The sequence below is a fragment of the Siniperca chuatsi genome, linkage group LG22, assembly GCF_020085105.1.
Source record: "Siniperca chuatsi isolate FFG_IHB_CAS linkage group LG22, ASM2008510v1, whole genome shotgun sequence".
NCBI lineage: Eukaryota > Metazoa > Chordata > Actinopteri > Centrarchiformes > Sinipercidae > Siniperca > Siniperca chuatsi.
In genome coordinates, this window is record NC_058063.1 from 21,249,765 (window position 1) to 21,273,528 (window position 23,764).

The window sequence follows — 23,764 nt, forward strand, 5'->3', positions numbered from 1 at the left end:
AAATTTATCGACATCCAATTTTTTATGTCAGACAGGCCGTCCTGCAGAGAACTCAGCGTTCTGAGGTCAGTGGGCTTGACAGGGAGGTACAACTACTCCACTACAAGAACAAGTCCTGCATTCAAAACCTTACTTGAGTAAAAGTATCTAAGTATTATCAGCAAAATGTACTTAAAGTATCAAAAGTAAAAGTCGTCACTGTGCAGTAAAATACTGTGCAGTGTTTTATTATATCTGATGTTTCTGGATTAATATTCCTGCTGCATTAATGTGTGTGTTGCATTTTACTGCTGCAGATGTTTGAGGTTGAGCTGAAAAATAACTAAAGCTGCAGTAAAAAGTACAATATTTCCCTCTGAGATGCACTGCATACAATCAATAATATCCATTTCAATATGTTTAACTACCAGATGAAATAATACACTTATTTTCTTCTTCTTCTTCCTCTGTGCCATAGAGCTCCATTGTCATCCAAAAACTATTAAAAACACATCAACTGTTGCACTGGAGACAAGTTCCTTAGCTTGACTTTTGTCCTTAAGAATAGTTTGTTTTAAAGTCACATTGTATGATAAAATGCTTCGCTGCATGCATTGTGCTATATACTGTAAGTTGTCTCTGTGTTGCTCTTCCTGAAGTTCAAGTTTCATCTCCTCAATGCTTCTTGCTGTATCATGAGGGAATCTTATTTCTGTTCACTGTAATGAAAATGAATAAAAGTGAAAATTAAATTGAAAATTTAAATTGAAAAGTCTCCCTTACTCCCCCAGTTGCTCCTTTTGTCCAGTCAGTGTGGATGACTCTGGACTGTCAGCCTTAATCGTGTTTTTGTCTTTCTTGACAAGATTTTTGAAATACTCGATTGTAGCTTCCCGTTTCCTCTTGATGCCTGTGTGCCAACAGAAAAAGAAATCTTTTAAAATTTGCTGTGTTCGTGTAGTTTTGCCTGAGAACAGAAAGTGTGTGAGATGAAATAAGAAACTAAAGAAGCACAACAGAAATATGATGGTTGAGCTGAAAATATGTTTTACATCAAATGACATCAGAAGAGACATTTACTTGCATTTCAGTTATAACATTTAAGTTTTGCATTGCAACATGAGGAACAAAGCATTTGAGACTAGTGCCACAGATTAGTGACGGTCAGTTTTTCTTGTTACACTGATCTCACCCTCGTCTGGAACAGGCTCCCAGACCAACCAGTGAGAGTCACCAGTGCACTGACGAAGACATACAGGTGGGAACGCAGACAGCTGTGCTGAATGGTTTATTTATTTATTTTTTTATATATATTTCCCCATTCTGTTTTGCATTTTGCTTACATTAGTTTACAAGTCAATTTTAATATTACGTCATGAACATTGTGCTACAGTATATAATCTATTGGTGCTTTGCTACATATCACTCCAGCCAATAAAGAGCAATAATTAGACACAACAAGGAAACTTTATTTGTGACTTACTGTCAGTAATCGTGTGATAACATAATAATAATATGAACACAAAGGCAGCAAGAGGAATGCCGATGATCCAAATCCAATCAAGAGAGGACTGAACCGTGTAGACATCAGCTGAAATGATAAAAACAAAGAACAGCATGACCTTTTAAATCAAACGTAGAAAAGGTTTCAGTCGTAGTCATCTGGACACTGTTTTCAGAATCAAGACGTTTCGGCTCCCATCCAGAAGTCATTCTCAATGAGTTTTAAATCAAACTAAACCTCAACAGTTTAAACAGTGACAAAATGTTTAATTGCAGCCAGAACACCTCAGGCTCTGGATACCAGCCTGCAGACTCACACTTTAACACTGCACTTCCATTGTTATTTGAGGTAACCTCTATGATGGGCGTGGAGACAGCACCTGAGGATGAGAGGAGGAATTTCAAACAGTGCGTTTAGATCACACCAAACTAAATATGTCACTTGCACATTTTTAATTTTTTTTTTAATTAATCAAAAATACTTTAGCTCAGGCAATGTTCTCAGAGTCCTGCCTTTTCCAAAACACAGTATGACATACTATTACGTTCAGTGCAGAGACAGGGCAACAGGGTTAGGACCCAATCGCAGACAGCAGAGGCAGAACTTGTGCACTGCAAGGGTTTAATTAAAGTCAATATACAAAGGCTAACTGGGATGATCAGGCAGGCAGAGATCAAAACCAGGAAAGGCAGTGCAGGTGAGGCAAACAAATTCAACAGGGAGCAGGCAGAAAATCCAAAGGCCATATAACAGGCCAGAGCCAAGAATACAGCCCAAAACACTGGGGGGTGACTTATGTAATGATATCATTTTATAATAAATGTGTTATATTGCCAATAAATTCATGCATTCATTTTGATGTGAATGATTACAATGTCATCCATTTTCATCGCCTCTTCTGACCAAGTCGTCGTTACAGAAATGGTTTTTTTTTCTTTTGGTCAGAAGCTGACTCGTGTCTTCTGCTTTCCGACACATGCACACATCAGTGTGTTAGCGAGTGTTTTGCATGGAAATTACCTCCAAAAGGCTGCATCAGAAGAACAAGGAAAAGCAAAATCCTGAAGGTCCTGAAGGACTCTCCATGGTTGGACTCATGGTTTGGATGCAGCATCTTGGACTCCTGAAAAATAAAAATGAGTTTAAAAAAGATCAAAGTCTTAGTCTGGTTGTTTTCATAAAAAACTTCCTGTTGAAACTGACTAAACCACACAGCTCACAGACGAAACATCTGTATGGAATCAGACAGAACATTCACAAATGTATTTCGTGATTTATGTATTAATGGCACATAAAAATATGTATCGTTGTATATAAATAAAAAAAATATATGTATTTAAAAGTATTTGCATTTTCATCAAAAACATAGTTCGATGTTACATTTTTATACAAACTGGAAGAACCTGCATTTACAAACTGCTTGTCATTTGTGAACTTGTGTTTTGAGACTTCGTGTCATGGCTCAACTAACAAATGCATTTTTTGCAAAAGGGAATTGTCCTATCAGATGTCCTTGTTTTCAGCCATTTACGTGAAATGAGGTATATTTATAGATTGTACCAGTGTGATATGTTTTTTTTCTGCTTCTGATGTGACTTTCTGTTTTGAACTGAACAAAAACAAACGTTTCATGCACGTTTTGTGACTTCCTAACAGCGCATCTATGCAGACTGAGGAAATCCCTGACAGTCTAATAATGCCTGAAATGTCCATGAAGGGAATCGCTTGTGTTTAATGTTTTTTCTTTCTTAATCTAAACGTATCCCTTAAAGCTTGAAGCTGGTGCTCCTCACTGTCACACCAGCTTATATATCGTTCGGAGAGTTAAACGATCTTCTCATCACTACAAAAGATTCAGTGGTTGTATGAGCTGATAATTCATATTCATATATATTTCGGCAGTAAAAAAGGAGCCGTGGCTGTAGGCAGTCACCAAACCACTGTGAGGCATATGAGGGGGGAGGATGTAATCTTTCAAAACTTAAAAACGCATTAGAGAAGGAGATCTGTTAACCGTTTGTGTACCAAATACACTGAATAGGCACTGACTAACAACAGTGGTTATACTGAAATTTTTTGATTGGCTCTCACATGTTAATGTATCAATAATGTCACAGAAAATTAACTAGGCTATTATTTAAAAGAACTGACCTTTAACTGCTAATAGTAGCCATCTTTATCCTTAAATTTGATTTTTGATTAAATTAGTAAAATACTGAATTATGTCTATCACTATTTACCAGATGGAGTTCAGAGTTTCCTTCAAATGGTTCGTATAAACATTTTTAACAGTATAAAAATACAGGCACACTTTTACATGTGTGAAAAATCCACAATGTCCAAGTAACAATGCAAGTCCACTTTAAAAGAAAACATAGAGAATTAGTTTTTAAGTCCATGAAATAATCTGGACATTGTTTTAACAGTCAAAGATTATGAAATTATGACACAACCAACATTTAACATGCAAGTTTTAAGCAACTCTTACCTGCTGTATGACGACAACTCTCTGTGATGTTGTGTTGCTCTCGCCTGACATGCAATAAGGAAGTATGAATATGTTACTTTATAAGGTTTCATACGTACCAACCACAAACGTCAACCTATCTCCACCTCTGAGTTTGTTTGTTTGTTTCATGATTGATGTGCCATACTGACGAGCTGTTCAAAAGCCCGGCCTGTATTTTTTTTTTACCACAGCATATGTAACTGAAGCTTGACTTATAAGCAGTTTGTTACAGTAGTTTTCATATAAAGTTTAGCCCTGTTCATGCTGTGTTTACAAACATCTTCCTGCAGGAACAAATAAGGTTATATAGGAGGAGATAAAGAAAGGGACTGGATTCAAAAAGAATTAAGAAAGATCAGTCTGGGAGAAAAAGGATTTGTTGAACTTTGTCTCAACTTTGCAGTGTTTGTTCAGCTTCTTTTTCTATTCAAGCTGTGTGATCAGATACATTTCACCTCGCTGAAGCAGAAAGGACTTTTCCCTGCTGGTATCACGACTCATCTCGTTTCATATGAAGTATTTCTCATGTCTCTGATGATGTTTGTAATTAAGAACTCTGCCTCTTTCACATGAACTCTCTTGTAGCTGGACTGTTAAACCCAGAGTTAACTGAGCCAGTTCATAAGCAGCTTTATGATAAACCGGCTTTGTGATACAACTTTGTAAGAGCGAGCATCCACGATTGTCAGTGTTCAGTGACACCAGATACCTAAAGAGACTTGATCTGTGAGACGACAAGGCCCCGGCTTCAAAAAGCTGATTACAGGAGGGGAAGGTCGTAAAGCCAGTCGTCCTCTCTCTTGTCAAACAGCATGCAGCATCCAATGAGCTTGTTTTCTCACAGTGGAATACTGCATTATCACAATATTACAGGAGTACATTCAAAAGCGCAGTATTAAAGGTCCAGTATGTAACATTTAGGAGGAGCTATTGGCAGAAAGTATATTTTCATTAGTGTATAATAATACCTGAAAATAAGAATCGTTGTGTTTTCATTACCTTAGAAAGAGCCGTTTCTATCTACAGAGGGAGCGGGTCCACTTCCACAGAGGCCGCCATGTTGCACCGCCATGTTTCTACAGTAGCCCAAAACGGACAAACCAAAAACTGGCTCTAGAGAGGGTTTCGCGGCCACTGTAGTTTCTCCTACACGCTTGGAAGGGGAGGGTGAGGCGAGCGGTATTCAAATGGTTGCAAACTGCAATTTCAACGCTAGATGCCACTAAATCCTCCACACTGGACCGTTTATTCAATTGTAGTTGAAAGTACCTGTTTGCTTTATAATCAATATCAAGATCCGCTTTATTGACCAGCTGTGTTGACACATACCGTACAAGGAATTTGACTCCAGTTCTCAGTAGCTTTCAATATACAAAAAGAGGACAAATACAGACATACAGTTAAACAAAAAGCTCAGGTTAATAAATACAAGCAAACTTATAACAAACTAGTAACAGACACGTAGCTGTGATGTCCAGGTGTGAGTTGGACAACAAACTATCTTTATACGGGTCAGACTGTTACTATAGATACACATAGAAAAGGCATGTCACTGCTGGAATAAATACTGTATAAAAAGTAGAAGAAGTGGGTTGATGTGCATATATAAAGAGAACATGTTCTCGTCCTGTTTGGTGGCCGATCCAAAGAAAAGTGTGAGAAGTTTATCAAAAGCTCCCGTTTCTCGTCTGTACAGAGACTCAGAAAGAGTCTACAGCAGCGCTGGCAGCTCTGTGAGGCTGCACCAGCATCACTTCCTGATACTTTCTGTTCTGTCTGAGGTTTGTTTGAGCTGCTTCCTGCTGTGGCACAGGTCAGCTGTCTGTGTCTTCCCCTCTTGAGTTTAGATCGACCAGCATTTCTCTCACCTAGTGAGAAACAAAACAGGTAATTTGTCACTTCAGATTCATGGTTAGGACATCAGCGTTGACTGTTGATAGAGGACAGGATGCAAACCCTGCTGTCAAATCAAATGCTTTGTATCAACTGAACAAACAACCAATGCTGCCTTTTTTCTTCAAGGACACCAGCGTTGACTATAGAGGACAGGATGCAAACCCTGCTGTCAAATCAAATGCTTTGTATCAACTGAAACAACCAATGCTGCCTTTTTCTTTAAGGGTAACACACATTACTCAGTTTTTCACACTGCCTTCCTGTTAGCTACAGAGTTGCATGTCTATAAATCTTAGGACCATAGCACTTTGCTTACATGACACTCAGTGGGCCCCTTAGATCTTCAGTCACATGCTTGTAGCTGTAGAATAAGAGTGAAACAGCGTTTATCCATTACTTTAAGAGAAGGAAAGAAATAGTGATAGTATCTTGAAATTTAAAAAAGCAAAACGATACCTTAGCCTCCATTTTCGTACTGTGATTACAGCACACAGCAAGACACGATTAATCCTGGAGCCAAGACACATTTCACGTACCTCGACAGGACTGTGAAGATATCAACTGAAATGATCAATCACATTGTATTTATAGTAAGCATGTGATACATTTATTCATCATTCCTACCTGGAACATGGATGTGTGTCCCTCTGGCCTGGTTGATGTTCTGCTGTTGGACTCTACAGGTGAAGCTGTTGCCGTGTCTCGTCTCCACAGTCACTCTGCTGCTGACAGCCAGAGGTCATCAGGACCTTTAAGTAAAAGATCTGAATACTTCTTCCACCGCTGACTGTTTCCTCATGGTGACTGGGATCAGCAGCTTCCAAACATTTCGTCCATGTTTGTCAGTCTGCTGTATTTGCTGATGTATGGGCACAGCTCTGCCAGAAGTGGACATCTTACAGTACATTTCTAAGTTATGTAAAAACAAACACATACATGCTCTATATCATATTATTAAAATATAAATGTTAAATGATACAAATATACTGTGTATCCACTTACCAACAACAAGCTTGGTACTGTGGGAACGTCTGCATGTTTGCTCATCAGAGACTTTTACGCTGGAGAGTTTCAGTGAAACGTCTCCGAGCTCCAGTTTGTCGATGGACACTGATGTTCTTCCTCTGTAGGACGGCTGTTTGGTAACTACGTATTCTTGACTGTTTGCCCTCACAGACACAAACCCAGGCCTCAGCTCACTCCAACCTCATGTCAGAAGCATTCATTGCAGGTTCCAGGTGGCATGGGAAAATTATGTCATCACCAACTGTCGCCACTATTGGTTGAGATGGACCAATCAGCTGAAGTTGACCTGAGGAGAAACAGATCTGTGGTTTAATTCCTGGCTGCCTTTATAACTACAGGACTCTGTAGATCAGTGTGTAGGTCAGGAGCTACTAATGAGAAAATGGCCCACATTAGTCCGAATAAAACTGCTTTGGGAATTGTGACCTCTAGCGGCATTGATGTCATTTGTGCAGGACTCAACATCTGAGAATAGACTAAACCACAGTAACTGTAATTTATATGGTTAAAGTAAAGTACAGTACCGTTAGCAAACTCAACAACCTGACATTGGCACTGAAAATAAAAGAAGCAGCTAACGCTGAATCTGGAGGTTATTAATCAGTTTGCTAATATTTGGGATAATAGTTTGGAATCATTTTTTGAAGTTAAAGTTGATGAAGTTGAGTTGTGTCCTTTAACTTCCAGTGCACATAATGGTGTTATTCATGTGTTTTGCACTGAAATTACCTCCGTGCAAACAGCTGTTCATGCAGTCCTGCAGCAAAGTGTTGTTTTAAACATTAAACTGCCTTTCTCATTTCATATGTGCTATACGACGGGTTCCCTGGCATGGAGGCAGTTGTGCTCAAGAAATGAAAATTCATACAAGTAAATGCAGACAATGAAGACATTTTAGTGTTTTCAAGTCAACCGGTCTGGGTCAGCTTTTCTAAATACTATATATGTTTCTAAAATCAACAGACTCTGTAAATCTTAACCATATCAAACACAACATCTGTCTCCACCTCTGACTAGAGTCTGTAGGTTTGCATTCATTTGTGTTTTTGTTTTTCATGTATGTTGGAAAGGGGCCTGTCCTTGTTTTCCTGCTACTGATTTTCCGTCTTACGTTTCTTACCTTTGTTCTGACCTGCTGCCTGTTTCTGACCTGCTGCCTGTTTCTTTTGGTTTTGTTTGCTTGTTTGGACTGCCGTCTCGTGCCTGACTGTGAGTCTGTTAATATAAACACTGATTTAGTAAATTCCTTTTTGTGCCTCAGTGTCTGCATTTGGGTCCTCAGTCATGTTGTCTTGTACACACATCTGTGACAGATGGTGCTGAGGCTGCTATAGACTGTCCATAACTGTTTTTATATTATCTGTATGTTTGACCATATCTATTATTCGTTTGCATATAGAGCTTGCATTGACTACATTTATACATTGTGTATAAAGAGGAAAGTAGGAAAGCTTCTGATTTTGTCAGTATGGACTCTTAGCATATAAACAAGAAGGTGGGGAAGCAGTTACTTTCCCTTTTGCAGTGACACTGAAGGTAAATTAACTTAAAATTGTTGGTTCAGGGTTAAACAAGGAGATGTTTTGTCTCCCACTTTGTATAAATGACATGTGCATTTAAATGGTTAGACTGTGGTTTAAAGGAAACCATGTTGAGTATTTTGCCTGTCAGAAAGGCTGTTGTGCCCTCTTGTGGTTGAACTGAAACATTGCAGTGTGGACTCCAGCAGATCAGCTCTCCCTTCTTAATTATCCAGTTTGTGTGTTCAGTGATATTAATGTTTATTGCAATGTCTGGATAACCTGCTGCTGTAAAACAAGAATTTCCCAGTTTGGGATCAATAAAAGTAAGAGCCTATCTATCTATCTATCTAGATATCCAGCACTCTCTGGTGTTGGACAAGTGCTTATACCTCTGCACCATCTGAACCACATTTTAAATTCCCCATTCAGTTTTTGCATTTCACCTACACTATATCAAAAGTATATTTTAATCTTAAATCCTGAACATTCTGGTCTTTGTTTTATTGATACTTTGGGATTTCATTTCACAACAACAAAAAAAAAGCTCTAACAGTAACTTCACATAAAAAAAGGGAAAATAATTGAATGTGACTTACTGTTCTTGATCGGTGGGATGATAATGATCAGCAAAGCAACAATGCAAAAAAAAAGGACGATGATCCAAATCCACTCAAAAGAGGATTGAACCGTGAAGACATCAGCTGAAATGATAAAAACACAGAACAGCATGACATTTTTAATTGATCTAGGCCTCGGCAGTTTAAAACTGTCAATATGAAGTATAATTGATATAGAAATCTTTCCTACCTGGAACATGGATGTGTGTCTCTCTGGTCTGGTTGATGTTCTGCTGTTGGACTCTACAGGTGAAGTTGTTGCCGTGTCTCGTCTCCACAGTCACTCTGCTGCTGACAGTATAGAGGTCATCAGGACCTCTGACGGTCTCTGTAGGTCCAGCAAAGACGAGCTTTCCCTCACCGTGCAGCCAGAACACCTCAGGCTCTGGATACCAGCCTGCAGACTCACACTGTAACACTGCACTTCCATTGTTATTTAAGGTAACCTCTATGATGGGCGTGGAGACAGCACCTGAGGATAAGAGAGGAGGAATTTAGAACAGTGGGTTCAGATCAAACACTTCAGCAAATAAGACATGTCACTGATTTGTATCATTGTTAAACTACAGAAGCACTTTTTAGGGAAAGACCAAAAAAAAAAAACCCTCTTGAAACCTTTGCAAACATGTTGAATGTATTTACTACCTCATAAAACATTTGTCTTCTTCTCTGCCACCTTTTATAGCAAATCATCACCATCAGCTGTTATTATGTGGAGTTTAAAGGCACCCTGTGGTGTTCTTGACCTCTGTAAGTGCTGTGAAGCAAAGTTTTTATCAGTGGATCCCTGTTTATCTTTGTGCAGGTGACACGATGCACAATGTTGCCACTGGTTTCACATTTTTCCACTGATCTACAGGTGGCAGTAATGTGCCAAGAAACGCAGCAGGAAGAAGAAGACTGCTAGTGACTAAACATGGCTGCACACGATACAGGTTTCAAACTGTTCAGAGAATCAGCTTTAAAAATGTTTTATAAGAAAGGAAATGCATTCAACACATTTGTTAGATTTCAGGGAAATCCTCGTGCTCGTGGCAGCGAGTCTCACTCACCAACAGTGAGTTGGATGGAAGCTGCCTCGTGTATTGATGGAAGGATGCAAAAGTATTTTCCTGCATCAGAGATTTTCACGCTGAAGATTTTCATGGAGATGTTTCCGTTCGTCAGTTCATCCACAAACAGACTTGTACGATTATGATAAGATGGATTTAGCTGCTGATAAAACAGTCGTCCATCTTGGTGAACATGGATGTACTCTGGGTCCAAACCAGGTTTGGTCCACTCCACTCTCTCAGAACTGGCACTGATGTTAGGTTCAAGGTGACACGGCAGAATGACATCATCACCAACCAGGGCCACGATTGGTTGATGTGAACAAATCAACTCTGACAGCGCTGTAAGGAAAATGAAAGAACAAACAAGAAACAGCAGCTCAGTTATAATACATCAAAATTAAATTTTAAATTCTAAAAATAAGAAATAATTTAGTAAAGTTATCAGAGCTGCATTAAAAACGAAGCCGCCCCACAGCCCTGCTACTGCTGACTATATGTGTAAACCTTTCCCCGCAATAAATTAATGAACTGCATCTGCTCTGCCTCCAAGTCTGCATTTGGGTCCTATTCCTTGTGTTCCCAGTTCCCTTGCGTGACAGCCACATGACAAGTATATCCTCACAGAGCTACCAGTGTAGCTGTAGACTTATGTAATGATTGAGAATTTTATAATAAATGTGTTATATTGCCAATAAATTCATGCATTCATTTTCATGTGAATGATTACAATGTCATCGATTTTCATCTCCTCTTCTGACGAAGTCGTCGTTACAGAAATGGACTCTTTTTTTTCTTTTGGTCAGAAGCTGACTCGTGTCTTCTGCTTTACGACACATGCACACATCAGTGTGTTAGCGGAGTGTTTTGCATGGAAATTACCTCCAAAAGGCTGCATCAGAAGAACGAGGAAAAGCAAACCCCTGAAGGTCCTGAAGGACTCTCCATGGTTGGACTCATGGTTTGGATGCAGCATCCTGGACTCCTGAAAAATAAAAATGAGAGTTTAAAAAAGATCAAAGTCTTAGTCTGGTTGTTTTCATAAAAATGACACCAAACATGTCTTTACGGAGTGGAAAATTAGGATGAACATGTAGTAATTCTAGATTTGATTTTCGTTTGGTTATACTTTCTCATTTTCCGTCTTAGTGCTCCGAAAGTGTTTCGCTCCTGATCAGTTGTGACTTCCTGTTGAAACTGACTAAACCACACAGTTCACAGACGAAATGTCTGTATGGAATCAGACAGAACATTCACAAATGTATTTCGTGATTTATGTATTAATGGCACACAAATATGTATCATTGTTTATAAATATAAAAATATATAAATGTATTTAAAAGTATTTGCATTTTCATCAAAAACATAGTTCGATGTTAAATTTTTATACAAACTGGTGAACCTGCATTTACAAACTGCTTGTCATTTGTGAACTTGTGTTTTGAGACTTCGTGCCATGGCTCAACTAACAAATGCATTTTTTGCAAAAGGAATTGTCCTATCAGATGTCCTCGTTTTCAGCCAATTACATGAGGTATATATATAGATTGTACCAGTGTGATATGTTTTTTTTCTGCTTCTGATGTGACTTTCTGTTTTGAACTGAACAAAAACAAAAGTTTCATGCACGTTTTGGGACTTCCTAACTGCGCATCTATGCAGACTGTGGAAATCCCTGACAGTCTAATAATGCCTTAAATGTCCATGAAGGGAATCGCTTATGTGTAATGTTTTTTTGTTTTTTTCTTAATCTAAACATATCCTTTAAAGCTTGAAGCTGGTGGGACAGTGAGGAGCACCAGATTCAAGCTTTAAGGGATACGTTATATATTATTCGGAGAGTGACCGAAACGATCTTCTCATCACTACAAAAGATTCAGTGGTTGTATGAGCTGATAATTCATATTCATATATATTTCGGCAGTAAAAAAGGAGCCGTGGCTGTAGGCAGTCACCAAACCACTGTGAGGCATATGAGGGGAGGATGTAATCTTTCAAAACTTAAAAACGCATTAGAGAAGGAGATCCGTTTCTGTACCAAATACACTGAATAGGCACTTACTAACAACAGTGGTTATATTTTTACATTCTTTGATTAAAATTATTGCTAGGGACATTTCAGGGTCGCTGGACCCACTTCTCCACTTTAATAAAAAGTAATAAGTAATAATAGTAATAATAAGTCCATGAAATAATCTGGACATTGTTTTAACAGTCAAAGATTATGAAATTATGACACAACCAACATTTAACATACAAGTTTTAAGCAACTCTTACCTGCTGTATGACGACTGCAAACTCTCTAATGTGATGTTGTGATGCTCTCGCCTGACATGAAATAAGGAAGTATGAATATGTTACTTTATAAGGTTTCATACATAAAAAAACCACAAACGTCAACCTATGTCGACCTCTCTGAGTCTTTTGGTTTGTTTCACTATTGATGTGTCATACTGACGAGCTGCTCAAAAGCCCGGCCTGTAATTTTTTCCCATAGCATATGTAATTGAAGCTTGACTTATAAGAAGTTTGTTAGAATAGTTTTCATATAAAGTTTAGCCCTGTTCATGCTGTGTTTACAAACATCTTCTTGCAGGAACAAATAAGGTTATATAGGAGGAGATAAAGAAAGGGACTGGATTCAAAAGGAATTAAGAAAGATCAGACTGGGAGAAAAAGTATTAGTTGGCCATATTAGTTGGGCCGAAGGGCAGAGCATGCTGACCAAACGTGTGGAGCAACACAGGAGGTCAGCGCCGACGACAAAACCCCTCTGGACGTCAGACTGGAGACTGACGGTGAAGGCAGAAGCCCTCTGGAGGCCGGGCGACGAAGGCGGGAACCCTCCTGTGGTCGAAAAGGGGGCTGGGAGCAAAGACCACTTCAGGAGATTGCTACAGCTCCGCAGGAAAAGGTGACTGCTGCAGTTCAACAGGAAGTTCAGGAGGCAGCTGCGGCACAGAAGGTTAAGGGAGATCGAGCGACTGCTGCAGCGGCAGGACGTGGCGGCTGTGATCCTGCAGCGGCAGGAGCATGCTGCAGCGGATGAGTTTCAGGTGACTGCTGCAACTCAGAGAGTTCAGGGGGCTTCTGCAGCTCAGAAACTGGTGGCTACTGCAGATCTGAGCTAGGTGATTGCAGTAGCTCTGAGACTGGTGGTAGCTGCCGCTCAGGAGGAACAGGAGACAACTGCAGCTCGGCCATTGAAGACTGCTGCAGCTCCACAGGAACAGGAGATTGCAGCCGCTCAGATACTGGATTGAGCTGTATCTCCGCAAGGACAGGAGCGTGCTTCAGCTCAGGAGGTTCAGGACACCCAGAGTCTGTAAATCTTAACCATATCAAACACAATATCTGTCCACCTCTGACTAGAGTCTGTAGGTTTGCATTCATTTCGTTTATGTTTTTGGTTAAAGGGGCCATATAATGCCCATTTCCTGCTTTACATTTTCAGTTGAGGATTCAGCTTCTGATCAGCAAAAATCCACTTCCTTCAGCAGCATCATGACGGCCGCCTCAGGTCTTTTTATTTTCTTCAGTCTGTCCCACTCCTCACTTCCCCCAGGCCCAAACTGTTTGTGTTTAATTGACTGCATAGGGTTTTCATGTATGTTGGAAAATGAAAATGAGGAAGCATGTTGTCCCATTACCTGTCCTTGTTTTCCTGCTACTGATTTTCCACATTACGTCTCTTACCTGTGTTTCTGACCTGCTGCCTGTTTCTGACCTGTCTGTTTCTGACCTGCTGCCTGTTTCTGACCTGTCTGTTTCTGACCTGCTGCCTGTTTCTTTTGGTTTTGCTTGCTTGTTTGGACTGCCTTCCCGTGCCTGACTGTGAGTCTGTTAATATGAACACTGATTTAGTAAATTCCTTTTTGTGCCTCAGTGTCTGCATTTGGGTCCTCAGTCATGTTGTCTTGTACACACATCTGTGACAGATGGTGCTGAGGCTGCTATAGACTGTCCATAACTGTTTTTATATTATCTGTATGTTTGACCATATCTATTATTCGTTTGCATATAGAGCTTGCATTGACTACATTTGGAGGTCGGGATGATGGAGGTTACACCAGCAGTGGAGCTGTTCACGAGGAGACCATTCATGCAGAGGAAGAGGAGATAAGAGAGGATGAAGCAGACAACACATGAAGAACAGCTATGAGCAAAGCCAAAGCAAAGTCTGTCTGAGGTTCAGAAACATCTGGATAACATCAGGAGCCATGAAGTAAACTGACACACAGTCCTGCCACGTCTCTGCAGTTGATGTGGAAGATCACGTTTAATGTTTAGTATCGACACCAGCTGGCAGCTTGTGTAGACAAATGTATAAATACGACATACAGAGTAGAAACAGTAACTTACAGTGAAATAACAGCAGGCGCTGGTCGTCCGCTGTCTCTGTCCATGGTGCTGAACTCACCCCAGAAACTCAAACCACCTCTGACCCATCTGATTAATTCAGGTGTAAATGATCTTATTAGCTACTTATACGTAGTATTTATTCAGCTAACCATGACTGTAAAAAATTAATTTAAAAAAAATAATAAAAAATGAAAATTAAATTGAAAATTAAATTATACTCTTTGAGCTTATTGTACTCTCGTGTGATTTCATAGCTTACTGATCTCTTATTATAAAAGTTGGCTGTTTCATGCATGCTACAAACCACACATTTGAAGACAGCGAGGTGGAGATTCTAAGTAGAGAGAAGAGTTGGTTTGAACGGGGCGTCAAGGAAGCCATTTTTGTGAAAAAAGAAAACCCCTCTTTGAACAGAAATGGTGGTCTGAGATTCAATCTGCCCAAAGTTTACCACAGTGTATTAGCACCTTGGTCACGCCAATCATATGCTAATCAGGTACTTAACAGTGATGAGGGAGGTGCAGCCAGAAAACAATAGGCCTGATTACTGATTACTGGGCCATCATGGAAACAATTAAGTCAGTTTCAGGTGAAAATAGCTAATCAACAGATACTCAGGTAGACTCCTTCCTGAGGGCAGGGCTTATGTAACACAGAGTAGCTTAAATTTCTGAGTTCCCGGTCCATTTTTTCACAATTGAGAATGACTTCCGGATGGGAGCCGAAACGTGTTGATTCTGAAAACAGCGTCCAGATGACTACGACTGAAACCTTTTCTACGATAGAACACTGCTGGACGAATGAGGGACTACACCGTCTTTCATGCATGAGCACTGTTTGTCCTTCAGATGAGAACACAGGGCGAAACTTTGATTTGTTTATCTCTGCGTGAAAGTGTTCAAGCTACCATTACCAGCACTGTTTAGGTGTCATTGTCAGGTGACTCAGGTTTGTAAAGGTGTTCTCTCAGCCGACAGGCGGAGAATCCATTTGCAAATGTCTGTTTGAATATTGCAATAAAACTCTGAAAGAGATGTTGTTGTTGAATTCACTTGATTTCAGAAATTCCACCATCAACACCATCTTCCTCACAGGCTGAAGTGTCTCCTCCATTTTCACACTTTACATTTTCCTAATTTTCCGTTTCTGTCTTTCGTAGCTTATTTGTTTGTTCTGCCTTTCTCTTTTCATGTTGGTCTGCAGTCTCTCTTCCTCCCCCAGTTGCTCCCTGGTTCTCCAGTTCATCCATTTGTCCAGTCAGTCTGGATGACTCTGGACTGTCAGCCATAATATTTTGTTCGTCTTTCCTGACCAGATATATTAAATTCTCAGTTGTAGCTTCCCGTTTCCTCTTGATTCCTGTGTGCCAACAGAAGAAGAAATGTTAAAATTTGCTGTGTTCGTGTAGTTTTGCCTTAGAACATTAAACGCGTGAAAATAAGAAACTAAAGAAGCACAACAGAAATATGATGGTTGAGCTGAAAATATGTTTTACATCAAAATGAAAGGAGAAGAGACATTTACTAGCATTTCAGGTATAACATTTAAGTTTTCCATTGCAACATGAGGAACAAAGCATTTGAGACTAGTGCCACAGATTAGTGACGGTCAGTTTTTCTTGTTACACTGATCTCACCCTCGTCTGGAACAGGCTCCCAGACCAACCAGTGAGAGTCACCAGTGCATTGACGAAGACATACAGGTGGGAACGCTGAAAGCTGTGCTGAATGGAGCCTGAACAAACCTAAAGCAGGCTGCAAGGTATCCAGCACTCTCTGGTGTTGGACGAGTGCTTATACCTCTGCACCATCTGAACCACATTTTATATTTCCCCATTCTGTATATTTTAATATTAAATCATGAACATTGTGCTACAGTATATAATCTATTGGTGCTTTGCTACATATCACTCCAGCCAATAAAGAGCAATAAGTAGACACAATGAGGAAACTTTAATTGTGACTTACTTTTAGTAATCTTGCAACATGATATTAATAAGACGAACAGAATGGCAGCAATTTGAAAAAAAGTCCAGCTGATCCAAATCCAATTAAAAGATATCGTGAAGACATCAGCTGAAATGATAAAAACACAGAACAGCATGACCTTTTAAATCAAACTAAACCTCAACAGTTTAAACAGTGACAAAATGTTTAATTTAGTTAGAACTCTTTATGACCTGGAACATGGATGTGTGTCTCTCTGGTCTGGTTGATGTTCTGCTGTTGGACTCTACAGATTAAGCTGTTGCCGTGTCTCTTCACCACAGTCACTCTGCTGCTGACAGTATAGAGGTCATCAGGACCTCTGACGGTCTCTGTAGGTCCAGCAGAGACGAGCTTTCCCTCACTGTCCAGCCAGAACACCTCAGGCTCTGGATACCAGCCTGCAGACTCACACTGTAACACTGCACTTCCACTCTTATATGAGACAACCCCTATGATGGGCATGGAGACAGCACCTGAGGATAAGAGGAGGAATTTCAAACTGCGTTTAGATCAAACACTTGTTGAATGTATTTACTACCTCATAAAACATTTGTCTTCTTCTCTGCCACCTTTTATAGCAAATCATCACCATCAGCTGTTATTATGTGGAGTTTAAAGGCACCCTGTGGTGTTCTTGACCTCTGTAAGTGCTGTGAAGCAATGTTTTTATCAGTGGGTCCCTGTTTATCTTTGTGCAGGTGACACGATGCACAATGTTGCCATTGGTTTCACATTTTTCCACTGATCTACAGGTGGCAGTAATGTGCCAAGAAACGCAGCAATGGACCAGCAGAGGCAGGAAGAAGAAGACTGCTAGTGACTAAACATGGCTGCACACGATACAGGTTTCAAACTGTTCAGAGAATCAGCTTTAAAAATGTTTTATAAGGAAGGAAATTCATCATCCTCGTGCTCGTGGCAGCAAGTCTCACTCACCAACAGTGAGTTGGATGGAAGCTGCCTCGTGTATTGATGGAAGGATGCAAAAGTATTTTCCTGCATCAGAGATTTTCACGCTGAAGATTTTCATGGAGACGTTTCCATTCGTCAGTTCATCCACAAACAGACTTGTACGATAATTATAAGATGGATTTTGAAGCTGATACAACAGTCGTCCATATTGGTGAACATGGATGTACTTTGGGTCCAAACCAGGTTTGGTCCACTCCACTCTCTCAGAACTGGCACTGATGGGAGGTTCAAGGTGACATGGCAGAATGACATCATCACCAACCAGGGCCACGATTGGTTGATGTGAACAAATCAACTCTGACAGCGCTATAAGGAAAATGAAAGAACAAACAAGAAACAGCAGCTCAGTTATAATACATCAAAATGAAATTTTAAATTCTAAAAATAAGAAGTAAAGTTATCAGAGCTCCATTAAAAACAGGGAAAAGAAAGACCTTCAAAATCCTAAAAGTTGTGCGTAGATTATGTAGCACCGACCTCTGGAGCTTCAGAGTCTATATCTGACTCGCACTCCTCACATTTTGAGCTTCAAGCACAAATATACTGCAGGTCAGCAAATGGTGTTGTAACAAGTCTGTGTTTGCAGAAGTCTTGTCTCTTTCTCTTTCTACTTCTGTTATTTTTGTTGACCACAGTTTTGTTTCTCACTCAATACGTGACATTATGTCTAACTGTAAAAAGTCACAGAGAGTATGAGACTGAGTAAAATGTTGCTGCCATCATTTGGATGTCTATCAACAGTCCTGTATCAGGTTGAAGTACAGTAACAACTAAAATATAAAAGGCAGCTCACACTCTGAATCTGACTGTATAAAGAAAGTTTCTTGGGAAACATCGCTTTGGTTGTGAAACATCTTGAAAATATCAGATTGGTTCCCTTTAAATCTTCTACAGACATTCATGGTTCCCAGAGAATTAATCCGTCTGACTTTTCCTCTAGCGCCACCATCAGGTCACAACTTTAATTTGTCCAATACTTTGGTTTACGACTAAATACCTTCAAAACTAATGACACAGCCTGCTGTACTTTGTGTTTACCTCGAATTAGCAAATGTTTAAAATAAAATCATGCTAACACACTAAACTAAGATAGTGAGCAAGGTAAAATTATACCTGCTACAAATCGTTGTCATTGTGAGCATGTTAGCATATTGGCATTAGCATTAACCTCCAGTTTAGATTGTTGGCCCCGCCTTGATTAATTGCACTTGTGTCTCGTTGTCTCCCCTACCTAAGTGTATTTAGTCCAGGTTTTTTCTTTTGTTCAGTGTCAGTTTGTTGTCATTATCATTTTGCATCAGCAGTGGTATGTGGTTTAAATGTCAGGTGTCCCAGCCTTGTTTCCTGCGATTCTCCTGAATCTCTTGCATATATTTCTGCATTTGCTTGGACCTCGCCTGGATTTTTGGATTTCGTTTATCGCCTGTCTTGGACTGCCTTATACGTGTAAGCCTTTCTCCGCAATAAATTAATGAACTGCATCTGCTCTGCCTCTGGCCCTGTTCCTGTGGCACAGCGGTCTCCAGTTCCTGCGCCACAAAAGCCCCCTGGACTCCGTGCTGGGCCGCAGCCGCCCCACAGCCCTGCCTCTGCTGGGCCGCAGCCGCCCACAGCCCTGCTACTGCTGGGCCGCAGCCGCCCCACAGCCCTGCTACTGCTGGGCCGCAGCCGCCCCACAGCCCTGCCTCTGCTGGGCCGCTGCCGCACCCACAAGCTCCGCTTGAGCTCCGCCTGAGCTGCTGCAGCACCCTCCTGTTCCACAGGTTCCGCCGGCTCCCCTACCAGTCTCAACGTCGCTGGTTTCCTGTCCTGCTGCGCTGTCGCCAGGCCCCAATCTTGTTCTCCAGCCACACCGCCGGCCTCCAGTGACCATCCGCCTTCTGACCTTTGGCCTGTGCCGCCAGCATTCCTCCAGTGACCTCCAGATGGTTTCGGTCTTCGCCGCTGGTCTGTCTGCCCGAGTTCCCCAACTCCGCACCTGTCCAGCCCCCGGGCCGTCCGCTTGATATCTTCCGCTTGGCCCTGTTTCTGGTTTTATTTTGTAGTGTTCTCCTCTCCTTATGTGTCTTGTGGTTTTACTTCCTGTCTTTGTTTGCTTTTCCCTCCAGTTTAGATTGTTGGCCCCGCCTTGATTAATTGCACCTGTGTCTCGTTGTCTCCCCTACCTAAGTGTATTTAGTCCGGGTTTTTTCTTTTGTTCAGTGTCAGTTCGTTGTCATTATCATTTTGCATCAGCAGTGGTATGTGGTTTAAATGTCAGGTGTCCCAGCCTTGTTTCCTGCGATTCTCCTGAATCTCTTGCATTTATTTCTGCATTTGCTTGGACCTCGCCTGGATTTTTGGATTTAATTTATCGCCTGCTCCTTGTCTGATTTGTTTGCCTGCCTTGGACTACCCTCCCGATTTGGACCTCTGCCTGCCTGACTATACGTGTAAACCTTTCCCCGATTAAATTAATGAACTGCATCTGCTCTGCCTCTAAGTCTGCATTTTGGTCCTATTCCTTGTGTTCTCAGCTCCCTTGCGTGACATCCACACGACAAGTATATCCTCACAGAGCTACAAGTGTAGTTGTAGACTTATGTAATGATTGAGAATTTTATAATAAATGTGTTATATTGCCAATAAATCGATGCATTCATTTTGATGTGAATGATTACAATGTCGTTGATTTTCATCGCCTCTTCTGACGAAGTCGTCGTTACAGAAATGGATTCCTTTTTTCTTTTGGTCAGAAGCTGACTCGTGTCTTCTGCTTTCCGACACATGCACACATCATCTGATATCACCCCCAATCCTGCCTTTTTAGATGTGGATCACCCGCTCAGGGATTCTTTGAGCAATTTTTCTGCTGTTACTCTGCCCGAACTCGCAGAGATGATGTCTCTTATGAGAGTATCCTCCAGTCCTCTGGACAAAATCCCAACTAGGTTTCTATTGGAAGTTATGGATTGTATTGCGCCCCTTTACAAATTATTTTTAACAGCTCGCTGTCTACTGGCTGCGTCCCTGATTTCTTTAAAACAGCTTGTGTCCAGCCAGTCTTAAAAACCTGGGCTTGATCCCACCCTCCTGGATAACTACCGCCCAATATCCAAATTGCCTTTTATTTCGAAGATTCTCGAAAAACTTGTATCTAAGCAGCTCCTTGCTGCTGTGGAAAACAATAATACCTTTGAAAAGTTCCAATCTGGCTTTCGTCAACACCACAGCACTGAGACAGCCCTTCTCAAAGTCACTAATGACCTTTTAATGAATGCAGACGCAGGCATGTGTTCAATTCTTGTGCTGTTGGACATAAGTGCTGCCTTTGATACAATTGATCATGGCATTCTTTTAGATAGACTGAGGCACTGGGTGGGCATATCTGGAACTGCACTAGACTGGTTCGCATCTTACCTGTCCAATAGGAAATTCTGTGTTAGCATTAATAACTTCAAGTCATCCTTTTCCCATATCAAGTATGGTGTGCCTCAAGGTTCAATTCTGGGACCAATATTGTTCTCCTTATACATGCTTCCCTTGGGTGATGTAATCCGCAGACATGGTATTTCTTTTCATTGTTATGCGGATGACACACAGTTGTACCTCCCTGTCAAGCCCACTGACCTTAGTATGCTGAGTTCTCTGCAGGACTGCCTGTCTGACATAAAAAATTGGATGTCGATAAATTTTCTTCAGCTCAACTCAAATAAAACTGAAATCCTTGTTATTGGGCCCCAACACATCACTAAACAAATACTGCCATCCACTGGTAACCTGTCACAACATATCAAGCCTGTTACACGAAATCTTGGTGTCCTGTTTGATAGCAATTTATGTTTTGAGCAACATATCACTAAGCTTGTCCAATCATGCTTCTATCACCTCAGAAACATTGCAAAAATACGATCTATTTTGAATCTTAGTGATGCAGAAACTGTTGTGCATGCTTTTATCTCCTCACGCCTTGATTATTGTAACAGCCTGTTCACTTGTCTTAATCAAAAGCTCTGACACGACTGCAGACTGTACAAAACTCAGCTGCTAGGCTGTTAACCAGGACCAAGAAGTATGACCACATAACACCTGTTTTAGCCTCTTTACACTGGCTCCCTGTTGGTTTTAGGATTGATTTTAAGATCTTGTTGATTACTTTTAAGGCTCTTCATGGCCTGGCCCCAGATTATATTTTAGACCTTGTAATCCCTTATGAACCTTCACGTAGTTTAAGATCTTCGGGCAGGGGTCTCCTGTCTGTTCCTGAGTCCAGGATGAAAACTAAGGGGACAGAGCTTTTGCTATCAGGGCCCCGAGGCTCTGGAACAACTTGCCCAAGAAATTAGGTTGTCTGAGTCAGTGTCTTCGTTTAAATCTCGTCTCAAAACACATTTTTATCTGAAAGCATATCCTGATTTTACGTGAACTGGCTGTTTATTTTACTGTTTATTTTATTGCTTTTCTGTATTTCATGTGTTTTATTTCTTTATATTTCGTCATTCACTGTGTTATTTTATTTTTCTTGTTGTGAAGCACTTTGTACTTTGTTTTGATAAGTGCTCTATAAATAAAGTTTTATTATTATTATTATTATTATTATCAGTGTGTTAGCGGAGTGTTTTGCATGGAAATTACCTCCAAAAGGCTGCATCAGAAGAACGAGGAAAAGCAACCCACTGAGGGTCCTGAAGGACTCTCCATGGTTGGACTCATGGTTTGGATGCAGCATCCTGGACTCCTGAAAAATAAAAATGAGAATTTAAAAAAGATCAAAGTCTTAGTCTGGTTGTTTTCATAAAAATTACACCAAACATCTCTTTACCGAGAGAAAATTAGGTTGAACGTGTATTAATTCTAGATTTGATTTTCGTTTTCGTTTGGTTATACTTTCTTCTTTCTGTCTCAGTGCTCCAAAAGTGTTTCGCTCCTGATCAGATGTGACTTCCTGTTGTAAACTGACTAAACCACACAGCTCATAGACGAAATGTCTGTATGGAATCAGACAGAACATTCACAAATGTATTTCGTGATTTATGTATTAATGGCACACAAAAATATGTATTGTTGTTTATAAATATAAAAATATATAAATGTATTTAAAAGTATTTGCATTTTTATCAAAAACATAGTTCAATGTTACATTTTATACAAACTGGTGAACCTGCATTTAGAAACTGCTTGTCATTTGTGAACTTGTATAGGTGTTTTGAGACTTCGTGCCATGGCTCAACTAACAAATGCATTTTTTGCAAAAGGGAATTGTCCTATCAGATGTCCTTGTTTTCAGCCAATTACATGAGATGAGGTATATTTATAGATTGTACCAGTGTGATGTGTTTTTTTTCTGCTTCTGATGTGACTTTCTGTTTTGAACTGAACAAAAACAAAAGTTTCATGCACGTTTTGGGACTTCCTAACAGCGCATCTATGCAGAGTGTGGAAATCACTGACAGTCTAATAATGCCTGAAATGTCCATGAAGGGAATCGCTTATGTTTAATGCTTTTTTTCTTAATCTAAACATATCCTTTAAAGCTTGAAGCTGATGGGACAGTGAGGAGCACCAGCTTCAAGCTTTAAGGGATACATTATGTATCGTTCGGAGAGTGACCGAAACGATCTTCTCATCACTACAAAAGATTCAGTGGTTGTATGAGCTGATAATTCATATTCATATATATTCGGCAGTAAAAAAGGAGCCGTGGCTGTAGGCAGTCACCAAACCACTGTGAGGCATATGAGGGGGGAGGATGTAATCTTTCAAAACTTAAAAACGCATTAGAGAAGGAGATCTGTTAACCGTTTGTGTACCAAATACACTGAATAGGCACTGACTAACAGTGGTTATATTTTTACATTCTTTAATTAAAATTATTGCAAGGGACATTTCAGGGTCGCTGGACCCACTTCTCCACTTTAATAAAAAACAGAGAATTTGTTTTTAAGTCCAATAATAATAGTAATAATAAGTCCATAAAATATTCACATTGTTTTAACAGTCAAAGATTATGAAATTATGACACAACCAACATTTAACATACAAGTTTTAAGCAACTCTTACCTGCTGTATGACGACTGCAAACTCTCTAATGTGATGTTGTGTTGTTCTCGTCTGACATGAAATAAGGAAGTATGAATATGTTACTTTATAAGGTTTCATACATAAAAAAACCACAAACGTCAACCTATGTCGACCTCTCTGAGTCTTTTGGTTTGTTTCACTATTGATGTGTCATACTGACGAGCTGCTCAAAAGCCCGGCCTGTAATTTTTTCCCACAGCATATGTAACTGAAGCTTGACTTATAAGCAGTTTGTTACAGTAGTTTTCATATAAAGTTTAGCCCTGTTCATGCTGT

At 40.2% G+C, this 23,764-nt stretch overlaps 2 protein-coding genes across 2 annotated transcripts in view; one reads left to right on the forward strand and one right to left on the reverse strand.

The window, feature by feature from the left end:
- LOC122870258 (low affinity immunoglobulin gamma Fc region receptor III-like) overlaps positions 1-23,764 on the forward strand; it is a 1,099,642-nt gene that overhangs the window by 610,781 nt on the left and 465,097 nt on the right. The window lies entirely within an intron of this gene.
- LOC122870227 (butyrophilin subfamily 1 member A1-like) overlaps positions 6,631-23,764 on the reverse strand; it is a 32,173-nt gene continuing 15,039 nt past the window's right edge. Inside the window, exons 2-7 of the mRNA XM_044184255.1 lie at positions 10,989-11,091; positions 10,107-10,448; positions 9,245-9,526; positions 9,034-9,138; positions 6,891-7,200; positions 6,631-6,797 (exon numbers count right to left, since the gene is read on the reverse strand). Of these exons, the coding sequence (XP_044040190.1) occupies positions 7,085-7,200; positions 9,034-9,138; positions 9,245-9,526; positions 10,107-10,448; positions 10,989-11,082 (939 nt within the window). The 5' untranslated portion in view covers positions 11,083-11,091 and the 3' untranslated portion in view covers positions 6,631-6,797; positions 6,891-7,084. The remainder of the gene's footprint in view (positions 6,798-6,890; positions 7,201-9,033; positions 9,139-9,244; positions 9,527-10,106; positions 10,449-10,988; positions 11,092-23,764) is intronic.